We start from the raw sequence: 19,736 nt of genomic DNA, 5'->3' as shown, positions 1-19,736 counted from the left end.
TCCTTTCTTCTTTCTTTGGTCACCCAAAATCCTCATGTTAGTTGAGCCTGTGTTGGTTGTATTAAACTAGTCTGACAGTCATTTTAATTCTACATTGTTATTTCTATCAAACAAAACATACTAGGTTCTTGTAGTTTAGCATGATTATCTTTACTCACCAATCAGGATTCCTTTTCTTTAGTATTGAAATATATTTATCTGCCTTATAGGTTTAAATTTTAAACTCTATAGGTCTCTGGTATGCTGATGATGCACAGCATGAAAAGATCATTTGCTACCTTAGGATCACGAGCAGAAAGCTACATGCTACATCTACAGCAGCATTTCCATTCTTCATGGCTTCTATGGCCATAACTTCATGACAAAGCTCAACTGATAATGAAGGACTTGGTTTTTAAGAGAAAAAGTCTTTTCTGTACCCATACTAATGAAAAGATTTATATGGTCAATAGCATGTTGAGCTTACATACCAGTCCTGAAAAGAAAGCTGCCCTTAAACTTTTAATTTTACAGAATGAGCTGCCCAGCTGCCTTAAGCCTGTAAACCCCAAAGAGACCTAACATGCCTGCTGTGTTTTCAGTGGCAAAACTAGTTACTAATATCATGCTGCCTTCTCCCATATGCTACAATTTTTTGACAATATGTGCTGAGCTTATCGTTATCCTTGTTGTCTGTTGAAGATTGTATCAGCAATTCACATTAGGAAATATATTCATTTAGTCTTTTCCTCAAGTCTTGGGTTTCCGTCTTCTTTTCCGCTATGGATGCTAGCCAGACTGTTCTTTGATACAAGCAGAACAAGATATGACATAAGCACTTCTCACCATTTTGTGTTTGAGGCTGAGAGATGTAAAGGACTGGTCCTCTGAGTGCAGAGATCTCATTGAGATAGTGAAGTTTTTAATGAGATTTTAGGTGTAGGAATGTCTTCAGCAATTGTAATGGACCAGAGAGAAAATGGTGGCTGGCCTGTCTGTAGAAAGAGATTTCCTTTGAAATTCCATCTAAAGGAGGTGATGGTTTCTACTTTTTGTGGTAAAAATGTGGTTGGAGCCTTTTGAATAGGGAATCATATGCTTTCATGATAATACATATGAACTGTGTGATCTAATATAACACCTTTGTATACATACCCATGATGTCAGGAAAATGATTGTCAGCATTGATACTTTGCAAAATGTTTGCCAAACAGTCGTGGTGAGGCAGACTTCCAGGATACATTCATGCAGTTGCCAATAGTGTTAATTTTGTTGATATTTTGTTTGAGGTCTTTATGTCTCAGAGAAATCTAGAAATCATAGGATTATATTATGGAATCAACCAAGAGACTCAATTAAAACAGCTTAAATAGTTTTTGTTCTGCGGAAGGCCAGAATTCAGGACTTTAGTTGGTTAAATACGTAAGAAGCTGGATCAAATCTAGTGCAGCAGCACTTTCCAGTTCCCAGACTATTTTGCTTTAAAAACTATGCTATTTCTTTCTTAAACCCTCATCAGATATACGCTCCTTAATTTATTTGTGCATTAGGACAACTGTTAAACCTGTTATATTAAAATACACATTTTCTAGTTTTAAAGCTGGCATTTTCCTGTAGAAGCAGTTCAGAAGATTGTTTTTGAGTAAAAAAAATAATACTTTCACAATAATGTGAATGGTCAATTCTTATATATGAAAATTATGTTCCAATATAAACATCCTTGAGTTCTGTTTTCCATAAGAGAATGGAAAAGGAAGTAGTGTTTTTTTCTAAGCTTACCAGAAACAAAACTGTATAGTTGCTAAGTTTTCTCCTGCAATTAAACGGAAAGGGCATCTGTGGGGCTTATTCTGGAATCCAGTGGCATGCTTTTTGGGATTTGTTCTTGGACACTGCAGCGCATGTTGCCACTCTTAAGTCACATTTATTTCATAGTATTTTTAGATTAAAGAAGATTTAATTTTGACTATGATGAGCAATTGATTTTGATGACTTCAAAAAACATATTGAACATTGTGGTGACAAAACAGAACTGCAAGCGCTGCAAACTTAAGTGGTTGTTAGCATGAGAAGTAATTAGAAATAACAGCTCTCTACATGAAAACAATTATCCAAAGCTTAAGAGGCGTCTTTCTCAAGTCTGTAACACAATTAACCTCAAAGTTATCTAGTAAAATGAAAGCTCCTTTCTTTCATAAGAAGCTGGTAAGGGTCATGCTATGTGAATAAGAGAAAGAGAATAAAAAACAAGAAAGAGAAATAAGAAAGAGAGCAGTCCAGTTTCAACTCTGTGTAGGGCAGGTCTTAAACCTATGCAGAATGTAGATAGATTACACATCTCTTACTATAAATTGATGCAATGCAAAAGCATATAAGGAGAGAAAAAGGGTGTTTTAGTCTGGCCAGAAAAAGTCTTTAAAATAGCACAGGAAAACAAGAAACTAAAGGAGCTTTATAAGGGGCAGGTAAATTTAGGGCAATAAAGAATGTAACTTACAAAACTTGATTGGCATTAACAAGTGATTACAAATTATGCTTATCAAATATAGTCTTGTCAGACTGTTCTACGTAGGGATCAATGGGCCAAGCACCTATTCCTGTGGTACACTAAAATAGTTACAGCATAGCAGTTATATTTTTGCAGCCATAACCTTCAGCTTTTAAGCAAAACCAGAAGTATTTGTATTTTGGCAACAACCTGAATTGTATATGTTAAAGTATCATAGAGGGAAGTTTACTTCATATCCACCTCTGTATAGGTACTCTTCCCATTTCTGAACTTCTCTAACTGGAAAGAAACTTAAGGTCTGGAAGTCCACTCCCTATTCCAAAATTTGCCAAAGATCTGCAGACTTTGATCAGTATCCAGTCTACTTTGAACACTGTCCTCTTCTGTGTCCAGTGTTATGTGTCTAACCTAAGAAGGTAAATAACCTGTGCATTGTCATCAGGAGTTGGTAGCTACAAAATTGAAACGTATTGAAAGGGTTTGATATAAGAAATGTGAAAGTATTGTCATATACCAGTATTATTTTAAGCACTGAAGCATTATGAAGAGTGCTATGACAAGTTAGGCTCTGAAATTACCTACTGTGTGTTAAGGAGAAATAAAATTGTAGCAACTGAAAAAACAGAAGAATAATTAAAATATCTAAATAGAGAAGAAAAATCTTAAGATAAATGCAAGTTGGTTTATATATATTCCACTAGTATGTGCTGCAACCAAAATGATCTTTTTTCATAGACTCTGTTTATATATATATATTTACAAGTTATTTATTACCTCACTTAAATAAATGTCAGTGTCATAGCTGTTAAGTCCATAACCTCTTGCATTAATCAGATTATACTGAGTATCTGGGGAGTTAGAAAGTCTGAGATGGTTCTTTAATAAATAAAAATGTGTAAAAGCTGTGTAAAATTTCATTGAGAGTTGTGGGACTTGGAAACTAAATATTCTAAATTTGTATAGAATCAAAAATAGTGTCCTCAGCCTGTTCTTGGATTGCCAAAAAAAGCATGCACATAGCCAAAATGCAGGTAAATCTGAGGTGTTTTCTTGGAATCTCTTACAATGTAGTAAGGTGGTCTGTTTCCCTCTTGCGAGATCTCTGTTGTGCCGAAAAACACCACCACAAGCAAACTTGCTCTTCTTTTGTTTTGTTTTGTTTTGTTTTGTTTTGTTGTGGTTTTTTTTTTGTTTTTTTTTACTATTTTGAACAATCTTTCACATACATAAAGTAAATTCTGCTCTTTATTCTGATGGCAGAATCTTTCTGGGCTCATTACCCATTATATAATTGAAAGAGTAATCTGTTTTCATTCACAGTGTTTATAAAGGATGCTCATGGACAGTTTCTTTTGGATCTTCTGTATTGTTCCTGAGACACATGTCATTCTGAGATGACTTTTTTTTCCATCCTGATTATCTTGTATAGTATCTAGCTCTTTTATACCAAGTGATAACTTCCATAAGGGTTTTCTCCTATTCTTAATGACTGCTTCAAGGCTGTGCCATTTCTATGCACGAGTAGTCTATACATAATATTATCATAGATCTATGCTATTTAAAATAACAACAAAAAACTCCTCTGAATCCTGAACTCACTTGGCCTTGAAGATCCACGTGGAAGAGCATGGTTTCTTTTTCTTGAAGGCACAACATTACTTTTATACCCAAGAAGAAATTCACTGTATACACAATAATAAAGAACAATTAAGAATTGTTCTTATAAATGGAAATGCCAAATAGAAGTTCATCTACAGGCTATTTTCCTGAATACTCATTCCCCTATGAGTTGGGGAAATTAAATTAGATGAATTGTGTTATTTAAATGAAATACTGAAGCAACTCTGAGCATACAGAAAATACTGTAATCTAGAAGCGTATTTGTCCTTGTTTATACAACCTTTGGTTAACCGAGATTCCTGGTTAACTGAAAGTTGGTCGTGTCCCCTGACAGTCATATGCATTGTGTATTACTCCCCTGCTTATCCGGAGAGACATCTGAAACCTTCGGAATAATGAAGTTGTGGGTAAGTGGGTGAGCGCTGCATGAAGCACATTGCTGTCTGGGGACATGACCAACTTTCACTTAACCAGGCATGTCAGTTAGCAGGAAGTTAGAAAAACACATTGCAGGAGATGAAGTGTGTGTGTGTGTGTGTGTGTGTGTGTGTGTGTGTGTGTGTGTGTGTGTGTTTATTAGCTCTCTGCTGTTAGATGGTTTGTATCAAAGTACATATTCAGGAGAACTGCAAAACAAGCCTGCTCTTTGCAATTAACCAGGGGCTCCATGTCATTTGTGCTATGACCTTTTTTTTGTTAGTTGACCTTAAACGTAGCATAAGTAAACAATAAAAGTCCTTGAAACTAAACATCTGAAGGTATTCTGCAGTATCAGGCTGCTTTTGGTTTATTCATTAAATTCAATTGAATTTTAATTGCGATGTTAGATTCACAGCTGGTTAGGCTGGCTAGGTAGAGCAGCAATATCCCGCAAGCAATTCAAATGTGATAGCATATATGCTTTGTGATCGCAGAGACGTGTGCTCTCAGAGAGCAGTGGTAAAGGGCAAAGACGGCCAATAACAGCACTTCATTTCTGTAGTAGCAGCATCTGTTTAAATGATTGAGTGGCATTCACAAGGCTCTTTGGCTTTGCGTTCTGTTAGGAGGATTGCAGCTGTAATACAAGGCTGTTTCTGGGAGGCAGGGGGATGCTTCTGAAAGGCTGACTGATTTCTGTCAGCAGAGGTGATCCTCTGTGGGTGAAGGAGCTCTAAGGTCATCCTCTGAAAACTCAGCTACCCTGTAGCTACAGAATAATGTGTGCTGCAGTGTTGCTCTGAGAGGAGGGACTGGCTCTGTAAGTGGAGGGAAGAAGAGCTATTCTCAGCTAGCAGAGCACAGTCAATGACTCCTGGGTGGTTTGGATGTCGGAAAATGCCTGAATCTATTGTTAAATATTTGCAATGTAAAAGCGAATCTGTGTCTCATGATGTAGGTGACCAGGAGCTTGGGTGTTGCAGTGAAAGGTGACATATACAATAATAGATGAGAATCCAGTGTTGTTATAACTCTAGCAATGGGAGGTGAAAATCAGAGTGTTCGGAGTGGTGCCTCCATCTGCCTTCTGGTACTCTGGAGAGAATGGGTCTAGGATAGCAGCACAGGAGAGACTGTGTTATTAAGGACTGCAGCTTCTTACCTCTTTACACATCTCTAATGAGAATATATATTATTTAAGAATTCAGTTAACAACAAATGGGGAAAGGAAGGCACAGAGCATGGCAAGAGAAACGATGTTGGTAAAAATTTGTGTTTAAGTGCATTTAGATCATACCTAGTAGTTTACTTGATTTAGAGAGGTACTTAGTGTAGGGTCTGAGAGACTTGGAAATACAGTGAAGTTGACAATAACAGATACTTTGTCCGTGCAAAGGGGTCTTTAGCACAGACAAGTCAAGCCTTGTCAAGCCACCACTAAAACATAGGCGTGTTCAGACATGTGGTATAAAATTATTCCTTGGAGCCTACTACTGCATTCTTGGACTTCACTTGGGAGGTTGCATTATCTAGATGTTAGTGGCACTTAATACTGCCTTTTAAATCAAGTGTGTTCACAGATCCTTACTTTCTTTTTTTTTTTTTTCTCCCAAATTTTAGGATTAAAGAGCCCCTTCAGGACAGTGTAATAGCCACCTATGAAGAACATGAAGATAGTGTATATGCAGTTGAATGGTCCTCAGCAGACCCATGGCTATTTGCCTCTTTAAGTTATGATGGGAGACTTGTTATTAACAGGGTACCCAGAGCTCTTAAATATCACATACTGTTATGACTTGTTCGGATCATGATGGAGTTGTTATCTTGATGTACACAATTGGTAGGTATTGTTTAGGGGGTTGGGGTTTGGTGTTTTTTTTCAGGATCTGTTTTTACTAAGTATAAATGATGAAATTATGTTAATATATGTGCTAATGTAGACACTTTTGTCTCTGTATTTGCCTTGGAAACTGATACATTTTCTGAAGGCTGTTCTAGTTAGATGTTTGTTGAGGTTTTGGGTTTGTTTTGTTTTAGGGGCTAATCACTTTGTCAGCTACAAAGTTTCTGGAGATAATGAGTACTTCCCATACTATCACTATATTACTTCAGCTTTATGCAAATATAGTGGATTACAGAGGTATTATTATGCTGATTTAAAAGTGGAACAATGTAGGGTGCATGTAGCAGAAGTAATCTACTCATTTACAAGAATAATATTTTATCTTTCTGATGTGCACAGCTTTCTGCTCTTAGCTAGGGCCACATTCTGCTAATGATTCTGGTCATTCTTCAGTGTTTATAAATACAGTTTGGAATGGTCTTTTACGGCTTTCTTAATTCAGTCTAATATTTTAGACACTTTTTTCTACCATTTGGCATATCCTAAAAAGAAATGCTAATTGTGAAGGGGAAGCCATCGAAATATATTTTTCATTTAAACCTTATGGCTGTATCATAAAGTACCATCCTGTAATTTGCAAACTAAATGCAATTTTGAGCTGTGTGTTGTTGCAATCAATATTAGTCTTTACCAAAATCTCTTGTATACTCATGTAATGTATTATCCCACTTTTACAAAACTTGTTTGTGCTGTAATGTATTTTGAGGGACTCTGGAGCTATGCCATTGTTAACCTGAAAAATCTCTTTAATATTTGTAAGTAGTCTCTCTCTCTTACGCTTTTGGCTCTGTGCCATTCTGTAGTAAGCTGACATGATGTAAGAGGCTTTTTAACTAAGCACAAAATAACCTTTGTTATATCTTACTCTTTGCAATACCTGCCCTAGGCATTGGTGACTATCTTGTTACAGATGCTGAGAACAGGCAGATGCTGCTGTGCAGGAGAATGCAGGGAAATCTTGAGATGTAGATGGAAGGCATGGTGAAACATGCCTGTATGTGCTGACACCCACCCTTCTCTTTGCATAGCTTGCATTAAGATGGAAATTCTGCTGCTTATTCTTTGTGTACTCGGTACACAGCAGTAATTTATTCCCTGTCACCTTTTAATTGCTATTATTTCACATTAATTTTAGAACCTGGGTATGTGCGGTGGTGTTGGTTGCAGTAGCATTGTGTTAAGACCACTCTGAAGAAATGGCAATGAATATGGGATGGAAAGATCAATCCCAGCCTCTTCCAGTGATTCCTCCTGTTGCTATGGCAACTGTTGGTGTTAGGGTTGAGGGACAGCCTGCTGCTCACCTCTGTCCTTACCCACTCTTGCATCAAAACACGTTCGAATGTGGCTTGTTGTGTGTACACAGCAGCTTCAGTGAGATCACACAGCATGACTGACTGATGTAAGCCAAAACATCCAGAAAAGATGGAAGTTGACTTCTCTTTTTCTGGCTTTCTTAAAGAGCTTGTTTGGAAGAATTCATAGGAGTGAAGTAATCCAATGAAATCATCTGTATTATTGTTTGTATTTATGTTACAATGCTGCTTGTCTGCTCCAGAATGAATACGTCATTGGAAATTCTGATGGTCTGATTTTCTGCATTAAGATTTTAAACTTGTGTTATTTCACATTGTCTCAATCTGTAATTAGGCATGAGCTATTCACCTGTACACTGGGAGAAAAATTGCATTTCCAAATCAGTAGTGCTTCAGTTGTCTATCAAAATCCTTGGCTGGGCTGCAGCTGTATATATGGAGCTTTAAATCTTCAGACAACCTTGTTGGTTCTTCGTGTTGTGGTGGTGTCCTCCCTGCTTTCTCCACACCCCAAACAACAAAACCAACCAACCAATTTAAAAAAAAAAAAAGGCAACTAAAAGACCCACCAAACCCCAAACTAAACAAACCGTACCAAAACAAGCAACCACCCTACAGCAGGACTCTTTAAACTTTCTTCACATTAGCAATAAAGGTCTAATGAAACTTTATTATCTGTTAATGTATAAGGATACCAGTATGAAGGTGATGGGAAATTACATAAGAGTATGTGGGATTTGATATTTAAAATATAATAAATGTGGGACAGCTTTCACACTGTATTTTATGTGGCTGTGTTTCCTTTAATATTGTAAACTTATAAAGGCTGGAAAGCCCTGTAAACAGGTAATACCAATAAATTATTTGTATTTTAGTTTCGTAAAACGCGTGTGTTGATAAGGAAGAAGAGAGGGGATGGCAACTGGAAAGGAAGGCAGTAGCAGGTTGAATTTGAATGAAAGGCATTACAGTAGAATAAAGAGAGCTGGAAGGGTCAAGTTTTAATCATTTTCAGCTGTTCGTAAAACGGGATTTGAGCTATGTGTACAGCACCGATAGCAATATCGAAATGATCTGCAGAAAGGGAAGACTTTTGAACAGGTTTCATCCCAGGCTGTTAGAGAAAGCAAGCTGCTGTAGGATAAGAGGAAGGGTTCGAAGATGTTAAATAACTGATTAAAAGGTAAGAAATAGGAAGCAGGAATAAATAGTCACGTTTCACAGGAAAAAGAAGTTACCAAGGAAGTCTGCAAGGATCTATGCCTAGGCCTGTGCTTCACAGCATATTCATGACCTTTTTGGGAAAAGGGCTGCATAAAAATGTGTCAAAGTTTGCAGGTACTGTTCAGAGTAGTAAAGATGACTGAAGAATTATGGAAGAGCCTTACCTCACAGAGTGTCTGAATGATAAAACAGTAGGTGAAATTCAGTGCAGGAAATGTGAAGTAGCAGATATGGCAGAAAATAGTAATTTTCTACCAAGATACAGCTATGACTTTGAAGTAAGGTTAGGGTTTTCATAGATTTTTAAAGGTGTCATCTTAATAGATGTTAAAATTGTAATTCAGATGTTGGGAATTACTAGAAAGCAAATAGAGAAGAAAATAAAGCATTGCTGGTCTATGTGCCTCTTGAATACTGTGTGTAGTTCTGGTTTCTTCTATCTGAAGCCCAATGTAGTAAAACTGGGAAAGGTTTTAGAGGAGGGTGACAGGAATGATGAATAGCATGCAACACCTATATGAGGATAACTAAGTAGACTGAAAGGCAGATGGTTGAGAAGAAATGATAAAAGTCCATAAAATCACAAGTGGCAGAGGGAGAAGATGAATAGGGAGCGATTGTTCACTGTGTCTCCTGATACCAAAACTGGAGGTTATTAAATGGAATCTGCATGTGGCGGCTCTTGGCATACAAAATGAGGTGATCTCCACAGGCATGAAGGTGAGCTGTGGCACTCCTCTTTAACAATCCCTTCTCCCTGAAAAAAAAAAGCAACACCAAAACACCCAAAGAAACAAACAGACAAAAAAATCTTATTAACATTAAAGTTTACATGACCTGAAAGTCACTGAACTGGTACTTGAAACATGAATCCATTAAAGGCTGCTGAATATAAAGACAGCACCACTGGCTTAGAAAATCCTTTTGAACCATGAATCGCTGGACATTACTAAGAGCACTGGCAGAGAATCCCTGTATGTTTCTCCAGTCTTGCCTTACCTCCCTGGACTTTTTATAAGTCAATCTGGCTAAAAGGGGAGAAATCTGATAGACTTGTTATTATTGAAAAGTCTGTTATGAAAAGTACAAATCCATTCACAATGGGAGCTATTTAATCCTTCACAAAGCGAATACCAGAGAGCTTCAACAACTGTTCTGACCATACTGTCAGTTGTGAGTGACAGTTACTTGGATTCAGTTTCCTAGATAGATGCATCTTTCTGATCTGTGTTTTAATCATCTATTTTCAGTGTTAATACTATTTGAATATCTTCAACCTATTGTTTGAATGACTTGGATAAATGCTGTACAGTTTTCTATTACAGTTCACAGGCGCTTGTAAGAAAGAGGGAGAAGCTGCTTTTAAGTCTTCATGCTGCTGTATTGGTAGGTATTCTGGTTTCTGTTCCTGTGTCCTATACGTCAAGGCTCAAATCACAATTTAAATTCTACAGGTTTTGGACTGGTCATTGCTGAGGGCCGAGAAGAGCTATGGATGAAGGCTGAGCATGTCTGACATGTTCATGTTCATCAGAAAACAGTCTGCTGGAGAGAATGAGGGAATAATTGTTGCACTGCTCCCTCCCTCACTGCTTGTGCATAAAGACATAGGCTGCGGCGAGGAAGCTACCTGAGGTTATTAAGATTAATACTGCTAGAAATTCCAATCAGCTCACACAAGGCTGCTCCTCAAGGCTGTCAGATGCCTACTGCCTTCTCTGATTCAGGCAGGGCCACATCAATTTCGAATTTCCCGACAGAGATTGCTATGATTTATGAGTTTAGGAGGCTGATAAATGTGGTTAGTTGAAGTGTTCATGAAATAATTGAATCAGAATAATTTCCGTCAGCTGTGCTCAATTTATTTTCTCCCATAACCACAGGAGGGTGCAGTTTTGGATTGGGAGCTTCATTTCAAGGATTCTTATCACAGGAAAAACATTGTGGAACCTGGAATAAGAGCAACTTAATTTTGCTGCCAGGCCTGTATGACAGCCTTATGAGCTGACTTAAGACCCATCAAAACTGGAGAGAAAGTACCTTGAGGTCTTCTGGTATTGCCCATGACAGAGACTGAGTCAGTTCTGGTTTATGCATTATGGGATAATGTCTGCTGGGAAGAATAATGAGAGATTTACTATTAGTGTTTTAAAAACACTTTACTGTTTAGCTGGGAGGTTGTTAGTTTTTTGCACTTGCTTGTAGCAAATTATTTTTATAAGATGAGTTTTCCATATTTTTCACTTCCGGGTTGTGAATTTTCCTGGAGTGGTTATCAGCATCAGTTCTGCCCTTACTGTGAAGGGAGTGCTCATGCATCCCTGAAGAGTGTTACGTCAAACTTTTAAAAATAAATTTCTCCCTATGAGTTTATAATTTGTCTGCTGTAACTTTCCTGCATGGCTGAAAAGGAATCACATTTTGGATAGATTTTCCTAGAAAGCATACTGAATGTAAAGGGCCCTGTAAAACGGGAAGGTGAGCAGGTTACAGTGTTGTGGTGGCAAATATTTTCCCGTTGTCATCATCATGAACAAAATAATAATCAGAGCTTCAAAATCAGAGTGGAGGGTATGTGGGGAAAAGGCAGTGGTTTGGGTGTCCCTCTGTGTAAGTCAGTTCACGTATCTTTTGAGATGTGCAAACAGGATACAGGCAAAAAATGAACAGGCTATTAGGCCCAGCACGAGTGTAATCCCATTCTGGTAAGTGAATTTTGCTGGTCAGGAAATTGTCAGTAGACTGGGGAAGGGTTGTCCTCTGTGCTGCTTGGAACACAGTTGTACAGTTGCCATCTTCCAGGTCCATTTATCCCATTAGGATTTATACCTTTGCATTTGGTGTCTTTTCCCTATTGAATTCTTTGAGTTGCTAACATTTCCTGCTGCAGCAGTGTTACCTCTCTGCAGTTTTATATTTATCATGTGTGGCTTGTCCCCACAGACTTTCTTATGACCTTTTCTCACAACTCAACAGCTTTTTCAAAAGTCATAAAGTCATGCCTATAGGTGGACAGCATGCCAGCTATAGATGACAAAGGGTTGCTGAGAGAGCAGCTTTCTCAAGAGTCCTGCTCTGTGTAAGGTTAAAATGGGCAGGTGTATTCTGTGGAGAGCCAGGTGTGTAAGTTGCCAGTAGAGAGATGCGTTACTCTAGATGGTTTGTATCAGCATAGATATACCGATGATCGTATGACATAACCTGGCCCACATGTGAACTGTTCTCTGGGCACCCATGGCTGAAGAGCTATGTGGGAGGTAATTTTACCATGTGGTGAAGAACGGCCCTGCGCATGTACAGGAAGAAATGTATCTGCCTGAGCTGTTATTTTCAAAGTTCCCTTGCCTGGGAACCCAAACATTCTAGGATTTTTCATTAACTTAAAGTTTATTTTCTTTTTTATTATTCTTTATTATGTCCATGATCTTTACTTTGGGGAAGGGGGTGGCAGAATATGGGGGAAACACTAGGATTTGGGAGTGAGGTATTCTGACTGCATAGAAAGACTTGTGACCCTAATGTCAAGTGGTACATGCTTTATAGCCCAGTACAGCAATCTGTGTGGTGGGGCAGATCAGACTTTGGTGTTTCAGCCACATCAAGCAGCAGTATTGAGGAATCAGCTGGTGCACTCAGTTTGTATTGGAAAGTTAGTGGTATACTGAATAGCAGAGTCCTGTTAAAATTCAGCTATCCAAGTTTGGTGACTTTTCTGTGAGTACATATTAATTCCAGGACTTAATTCATGGTGGTTCTTTTGCTTCCAAATAATTTGGTACCATCCCAACATACTGTAACTTGTTTCTGTAAGTTATATAAATGCCTGTTTTGTATATCTTAAAGAATGTCCTGTGGGGTCTAGGATCTCTTAGTGACATGTGGTCAGTATTGTGGCAGCATTATCCTGTCCAGCTGTATAGGATTAAGTAAATTAATTTAAGAGATTGTTGCCTAAGGCTTTACCTTCTTCCCTTTTTCACTATCAGCAGTTAGGAAGATGCTTCAATGAATAACTCTTACTGAATCTCCTTGTTGAGGTCTTCTTGCCATGAAATGTAAGCTGTATCGGAGAAGGGTGAGGAGGACATTGTGGAAAATCTGCTGCTTAGTCAGGATGTGCATATAAACTACAGAACATTTTCCAAATCAAATTTGGATTTGGGACTTAGCATAAAATCAGGGCACAAGAATAACTACTGTCTGTGCAGAAAATGTTAATAGAAAAAGTCCAGATTACAGTAATGCATTCTGTGTGGTCTTTGGTGGGTAAAGAACAGTAGAAGGGCACGTGGCAGGACTGTCTCACTTGTAGTTTTCCTTCTACTGCTGTGAAAATCATTTTCAATACTTGCATAATTTAGAGCATGACATTATGATTTTCAAAGCTTCAAACTGGAGTAAAGCATTTACATAATCTAATTAAATCATATAAATGTTTTATAATAAGATTCAAGTAAGTGCAAAACTTGTTCTGCAGATGCATCCTATTCTTAGGCCATTGGAGAAACCCGGTTTACACATGCAAATATACGTTTCAAGCCCTGCATGCTTTGGGAGGTCAACAGGGTACTTACTGAGTGCTCTGTTCTTTGCATAACCTCCAGAGCCTGGTTCACAGAGCATCATCTTTCCAAGAAGCTTGAAAGGTAAGCTGGTACCAGAGGGAAAGGCAAAGCAGATTTAAAAGGCTACTTGCAACCTCTTATAATTTGAATGAAAGCGATGCTATTACAGTATGTAATAAATTGCTTTCATTTCAGTGAACATTAAAATAATCCCGTAGTGACCCTCTTAGCAGCAGCCCTGCCACATGTAGTGTCAGATCTCACAAAGCATGCATCGTACTTCGATGGGAAGCTACCAGGGGAAGCCCCACATATCCTCCTGGTGACTTTTGGGTTTGTTTTTGCCTCTGGCTGCACTGACTCACAAAATGTTGGAAGCACTTGGCCAGCATCCATGATGAGAGATGCTCGCTAGTAGTGAGATTATTTAAATCATATTTTTTACCTGCACATTCTCACTACGCTGTCTTCAGTGTTAGTTCTTAGTGAATCCTGTCTTTGCTAGGGCATAACTACTGCAAGAAGCAAGTGAATTTAATCCTAATCTTGCAAATGCAGCCAAGCTAATGCTAAGCTAATGAGATTCTTTTAGAAAGTAAAGCACTGCTTTGCTAAACTGAATTCATGTAATTGGCAGAGGTAGGTTCGTGAAGACTGGGGCCCTATCTGTTTTAAATAAGCTCATTGCCATTGACATTTATCAGTGCTGTACTGATTTATTCTAACTGATGACAGAAATGTGTGTATACACTGCCAGATGTTCTGTGCTTTCACAGTAATTATAATGGTTAGGAAGCACTTGGATGTTATCTGTGCCAGGATGTTGATGAAGCCCATGTGCTGTTAGAAACATAGGACTGACTGCACACACGATGTTGACCTGGTTTGTTCATACACCGTGACTGTGGTGAGCCCAGCAGCTCTGATGTTTATCTGAAAATGTGGATATTTTAAGGAAAGCCTGGATCTAACATACCTCTCAGTCTGGAGATTCTATTATTTACTGTTACAGTACATAATATTATCCAGTTTGTAGATTAGTTTGGAGCTCAGCGGCATGGAAAGCTCTGAATATGTGAAAGTCATTGCTGAAGTAGCTCACAGAAAGGTGAAATATATCAGTAGTGAATTAAGTCTTTACTAATTAGATGTAGGAATCTAATTACTTCACAATTTTTTTGTCTACTTTTTAAGAGAGGAAAGCTAGTGTAAATTTAAAATAGAAGGTGAGATGCTCAGCATGTAGTGTTAACTGCCAAGGAGAAAAACACGGTGACCTTATTTGCAGCTGCACATGCATCATGTGTAGGAATGCCTGTCATAGCCATAATGATTTAACATCAGGGCAGGCCAATATTTCTTGGTTCTTCCTCCGCAGTGTAGGCAGTTTCCTTTATAGGTGGAATGGGAAGCTGTAGGTGTTTCTGGTGAAAAATGGTTAATGCTAGAGAGGTGCCCTTTACACAAATCCAGCACCGTTTGCTTGAGTTCACCTCCTGAAAGAGAATTTGCAAAGTCACAGCCTGGGATTGAAGTCACAGGTGGGTGAAGTTTTAAGTTTTGTCATGGGTGGATTCTGCTTTTTTACGTTGCTCAGCTGTTAATTATACAATGTTTAAGTACAGTAGGGGATACTGGGGAAGTTAAAAGCTGCTAATTTTTTTTAAGGTGCCAAGACTATTTCATTGCAAAAAGGAATGCTTTTAGTTTAAAACCTGCAATATTATGGTCATAGTAGGTACTGTAAATTTAGACATAAAAGCACATAGAGCTAAGTTTAACTCCAAACATTAAGACATTTACCTTAGTACAGCTATTCATACTTAAGGCATTTTGTAAGAGTACAAGTATTAACTGCCACTAAATAGCCTGTGTGAATTGCTGTTAGTAGTTCCATAGTTCCCTTTCAATTACCTTTCAGTACTATATTGACCTTGATCCTGTTATATCACATATTTAAGCTCTACTAAAGGATCTGGGTTAGCAGTCTTTAAAAATTTGTGGGCACTTACTCATCAGGATTTGTAAGAGGCTGATCCACAAGCATCCATGGTCACCGGATCACTTCCAAAAGACCACAGCTGCTGTTAAACTGTTCATGGTTTGTGTTTGTATCACTGCTCACCTGAGGCATCTATGCTTCAACAAAAGGCAGAGCATTTAAATCAGATTTTTCTCATTGCTAAAATTTGTGATTTATGTTGCAGATCGGTGGTATTTGTAAATTCTTTTTTCCAAATTATGGTAATTTTTTAGAAGAATTTGATCTGAAAAGTTTGGGAGAAAGTACATAAATGGAGCAGCTGAGACAAACTTTAATCCTCTTTACACCCATACAGAAAACTCTATCAACCTTAGCAATATCCCCAGATGTATATTAACTATCCCTGCAAATACGAAATGCAGCTCATAAAGTACAATTATTTTAAGAGAAATAAATGCTGAAGAGTAAAATGAATAGTGAGATTCCATTACTCTTGAATTCAAAACCAAGCTCAACCAAGGTTGTTCATTCTTGGGGTGGGGGAAGGAAGAAGCTTTTTTTGTTAAGCAGCAAAAGCATAGAATCATAGAAGAGTTAGGGTTGGAAAGGACCTTAAGATCATCAAGTTCAAACCCCCCTCCCATGGGCAGGGACACCTCATGCTAAGCCGTATAACCGAAGGCTCTCTCCAACCTGGCCTTGAACACCAGCAGGGATGGAGCATTCGCAACTTCCCTGAGCAACCCATTCCAGTGCCTCACCACCCTAACAGGAAAGAATTTCTTCCTTATATCCAAACTTCCCCTGTTAAGTTTTAACCCGTTACCCCTTGTCCTATCACTACAGTCTCTAATGAAGCGTCCCTCCCTAGCATCCTTATAGGCCCCCTTCAGATACTGGAAGGCTGCTATGAGGCCTCCACGCAGCCTTCTCTTCTGCAGGCTGAACAGCCCCAACTTTCTCAACCTTGTCTTCATATGGGAGGTGCACCAGTCCCCTGATCATTCTCGTGGCCCTCCTCTGGACTTGTTCCAACAGTTCCATGTCCTTTTTATGCTGAGGACACCAGAACTGCACACAATACTCTGCATGAGGTCTCACAAGAGCAGAGTAGAGGGGCTGCTGGTCACGTTCCTTTTGATGCAGCCCAGGATACAGTTGGCTTTCTGGGCTGCAAGCGCACACTGAAGCTGGCTCGTGTTCATTTTCTCGTCAACCAACACCTCCAAGTCCTTCTCCGCAGGGCTGCTCTGAATCTCTTCTCTTCCCATCCTGTAGCTGTGTCTGGGATTGCTCCGACCCAGGTGTAGGACCTTGCACTTGGCATGGTTAAACTTCATGAGGTTGGCATCAGCCCACCTCACAAGCATGTCAAGGTCCCTCTGGATGGCATTCCTTCCCTTCAGCATATCAACCGAACCACACAGCTTGGTGTCATTATTAGTGTTCTTTTATTAGATTGTGTGATTGATCCTGTTGAGTTTTGGGGTGGGTTTTTTGTTTGGTTTTTTGTTTTGGAGGGTTTTTTTAGGGTTTTTGGTTGCTGTTTTGTTTTTTCTTTTTTTTTCCCCTAGATTATGTGGGCTATAGTTGAAGGGTTTGGACACTGGACATTTTCTGTGTTCAAATGGGAAGGACTCTGACAACCAAGAATAAAATATGAGGGGTCTGACAGTTTTCAGATGAACTTTAAAAGGATAATAAATTAATTTTAAGAAAATACTTGCTAACCCAGACTCAGTGGCCCCATCTAATTAAACCTATACATCTGCTCTGGTCAACCACTGCAGATAATGTTTACTTTTCCTAAGAATATGCCCCTATTGCAAGAGAAGAATTTTGGGGTCCAGTTTAATTTTCTAGTCTTTAATTTTTTTATGCATAATCTTGAAAATGAGACCAACGCTTCCATGGGGAAAAAAAAAATTCAGTTGAGTCTTACCCTAAAAAATTATAGTGAACCCAACATTAGTCTCTGGCTGTGCACCTGCAATGTCTTAAAATGGAGAAGCCACATGGAAATACTATCATAGCAGTACTTGATAACTCAAATTATGGAGGGAAGCATAAATGGATTTCTGTTAGCAAATTCTGTGATTCTTCAGCTATGGCTTTTTGCCAGCAATCATTTTTAACCATGATAATTCAAAATGTAAAATGAACTAACTCAATGATGTTATTTGTATTGTCCTTTGTACATTTTTCCCAGCATAAGACAGTCTGGTTACAAAGGAAAAATAGTTCTATCTTGCCAGAGACAGGTTCATTCAGTATTTCCTCTGAGGTTTTAGATACGTTTGTGAAGGCAACCTTAGCATGTACACTGCATGTACACTTTTTAGCACATTCAGTCCTTTTCCTTTTGCGCCTATCTTTTAAGATGTATTTACAAATACCATAGTTAATGTCACTGACAGTATACTTAACATGAACAAAACAAGAGGGCATGGTCTAATCTTCTGTAAACCCCGAGTCTAACATGACTCCTGTTGTGTCCTTCATCAGTCTGATTGGCATGTTATTCTAGTTGGCTGTAGCTTAAAATTATAACTATATATTTTTCTTGTATCTTGGCAATGCTCTGGGTCCTGTTAATCTTGGTATTCTGAATGTAGAATTCATTTTGTCCTCTACAACTACAATGTCTGTACACATTACACCATTAATTTTGTTTGCATAACATCCAACTGTAACAGAGAGAAAGAATGATCCCCACTGTAGCAACAGAAAATAAAGCAGAAAGTATTTTAAGTGATTTACTCAGGTAAAGTTAACAGAAGGTGTCTGTGGGTATGCCTGAAAATGTAACTCAGGGTTCTGAGGTTCTGCCCAGAAACTCAAATTTTAGGTCATCCTTTTTGTGTTACAGAAGCATTACAATTTGTTGATATTTATTAATGGTATCATGATTCAGGGAAACACCTGTCAATACAGTTTTATGTTAGATAAATGTATAAGGGGAAGAGAGTAGTTAGATGGTTAGTGCCCAGATGTTACTTTTAAATGTCTGAAATCAGTTCAGCAGCCAAGATCATGTCTGCAAGAACTTCCTGACCAAAGAACAGTGTCTATTTAGAAATGGAAGCAAGCTGTTGTATGTTGTAGGTCATGAAGCTGTTTGCCATGCTGTATGATCACACTCCCATCAGTTTTTCTTTCATCCTTGGAGAACAGTAAGATCAGCTGAAACGAACAGAACAGCAATGTATTGTAAAAATAAAACCTCTGCACTGTAATTTAGAATTAAGTAGTCTTTCGTGATCTACTTTTGCAAAGTACGGTCAGTTTCTGCTCTGCTATGATGGTATGTGATCTTAAGTGTTGGGAAGGAAGTTTAATTAAAAGACAAAAAAAGAGTGCATCTGGCAATGGAAAAAAAATTAATTTGTTTAATTTTTAATCAGACAGCCTGAGACGACCACTGAGCACTACTTGACAATTAGAATACTAATGAGCTGCACACTGGGTTAGCCTGGTTTTAAAGGACAGCAAATAACACAGTTAGAGTTGAGGGATTCTATTTCGTTCCAGTCAAGTCTTCACATATTTACCTTCTCACTTTGTAAGAATTCAGGAAATGTTTGCCTTGTTGTCTTCTTTAAAAAGCCCACCTCATGGTTAATTATTTTCAAATGCAGAAAGCACTGAAAGAGGTAAGTGGCTTTCTTGAAAGCATTCTTGAAAATATATAAACAATATAAAACATTAATCTTCACTCTTTGGGGCACCTTCAGTGACTTAAGCATTTTCTTTCTGTTCTATTTGTTTGTTTTCATTCTTCCTCTATCATATTTGCAGCTCTCTGCCGTTCTGCAACAGTTTGAAGTCTTTGGTTTTCATGATTTCTATAAATCAGATATTGTAGTTACTGGCCTATATCATGCAATTTCACAAAAGATAGCCAGGTTGAAGGAAGAAATAAATTGCCCATGCCTAAAGTATTTATTTCTTATAACCTTTATAAGCAGCTATCTATAGCAAGGCTGAGTTTAAGTAGGAAATGCTTAATGAATTCAGATGAGTTCTGAAACATAAATTAAGTAGCCTAACCATCCATAGTACCTATGTCATAGCAGCCTCACTGTGAAATGGGTATTTCATTGCCCCCTCTGTGTCACATTGTCAAGCAGAATGATATAATCATACCCTAGCTGGGATAAACAGTTCACACTAGCTCACATTTGTCTCTGTCTTCCAGATTCCAAAGTTTGGGAAG

At 38.3% G+C, this 19,736-nt stretch overlaps 1 protein-coding gene across 5 annotated transcripts in view; it reads left to right on the top strand.

The window, feature by feature from the left end:
* EIPR1 (EARP complex and GARP complex interacting protein 1) overlaps positions 1 to 8,522 on the top strand; it is a 78,422-nt gene extending 69,900 nt beyond the window's left edge. For 4 of the 5 annotated variants that reach the window (XM_061357615.1, XM_061357613.1, XM_061357617.1 and 1 more), the window contains one exon: positions 6,149 to 8,522. In XM_061357615.1, coding sequence (XP_061213599.1) covers positions 6,149 to 6,323 — 175 coding nt within the window. In that variant the 3' untranslated portion in view covers positions 6,324 to 8,522. The remainder of the gene's footprint in view (positions 1 to 6,148) is intronic. The other variant, XM_061357614.1, reaches the window with a different exon arrangement.
* The last annotated feature ends 11,214 nt before the right edge of the window (positions 8,523 to 19,736 follow it).

The sequence above is a fragment of the Neopsephotus bourkii genome, unplaced genomic scaffold (genome assembly GCF_033783945.1).
Source record: "Neopsephotus bourkii isolate Nb327-2 ecotype Australia unplaced genomic scaffold, CSIRO-AGI_Nbou_v1 NB_908, whole genome shotgun sequence".
Lineage (NCBI taxonomy): Eukaryota > Metazoa > Chordata > Aves > Psittaciformes > Psittacidae > Neopsephotus > Neopsephotus bourkii.
The sequence above is the reverse complement of the archived record's forward strand: the minus strand, read 5'-3'. Positions and strand labels throughout refer to the sequence as shown.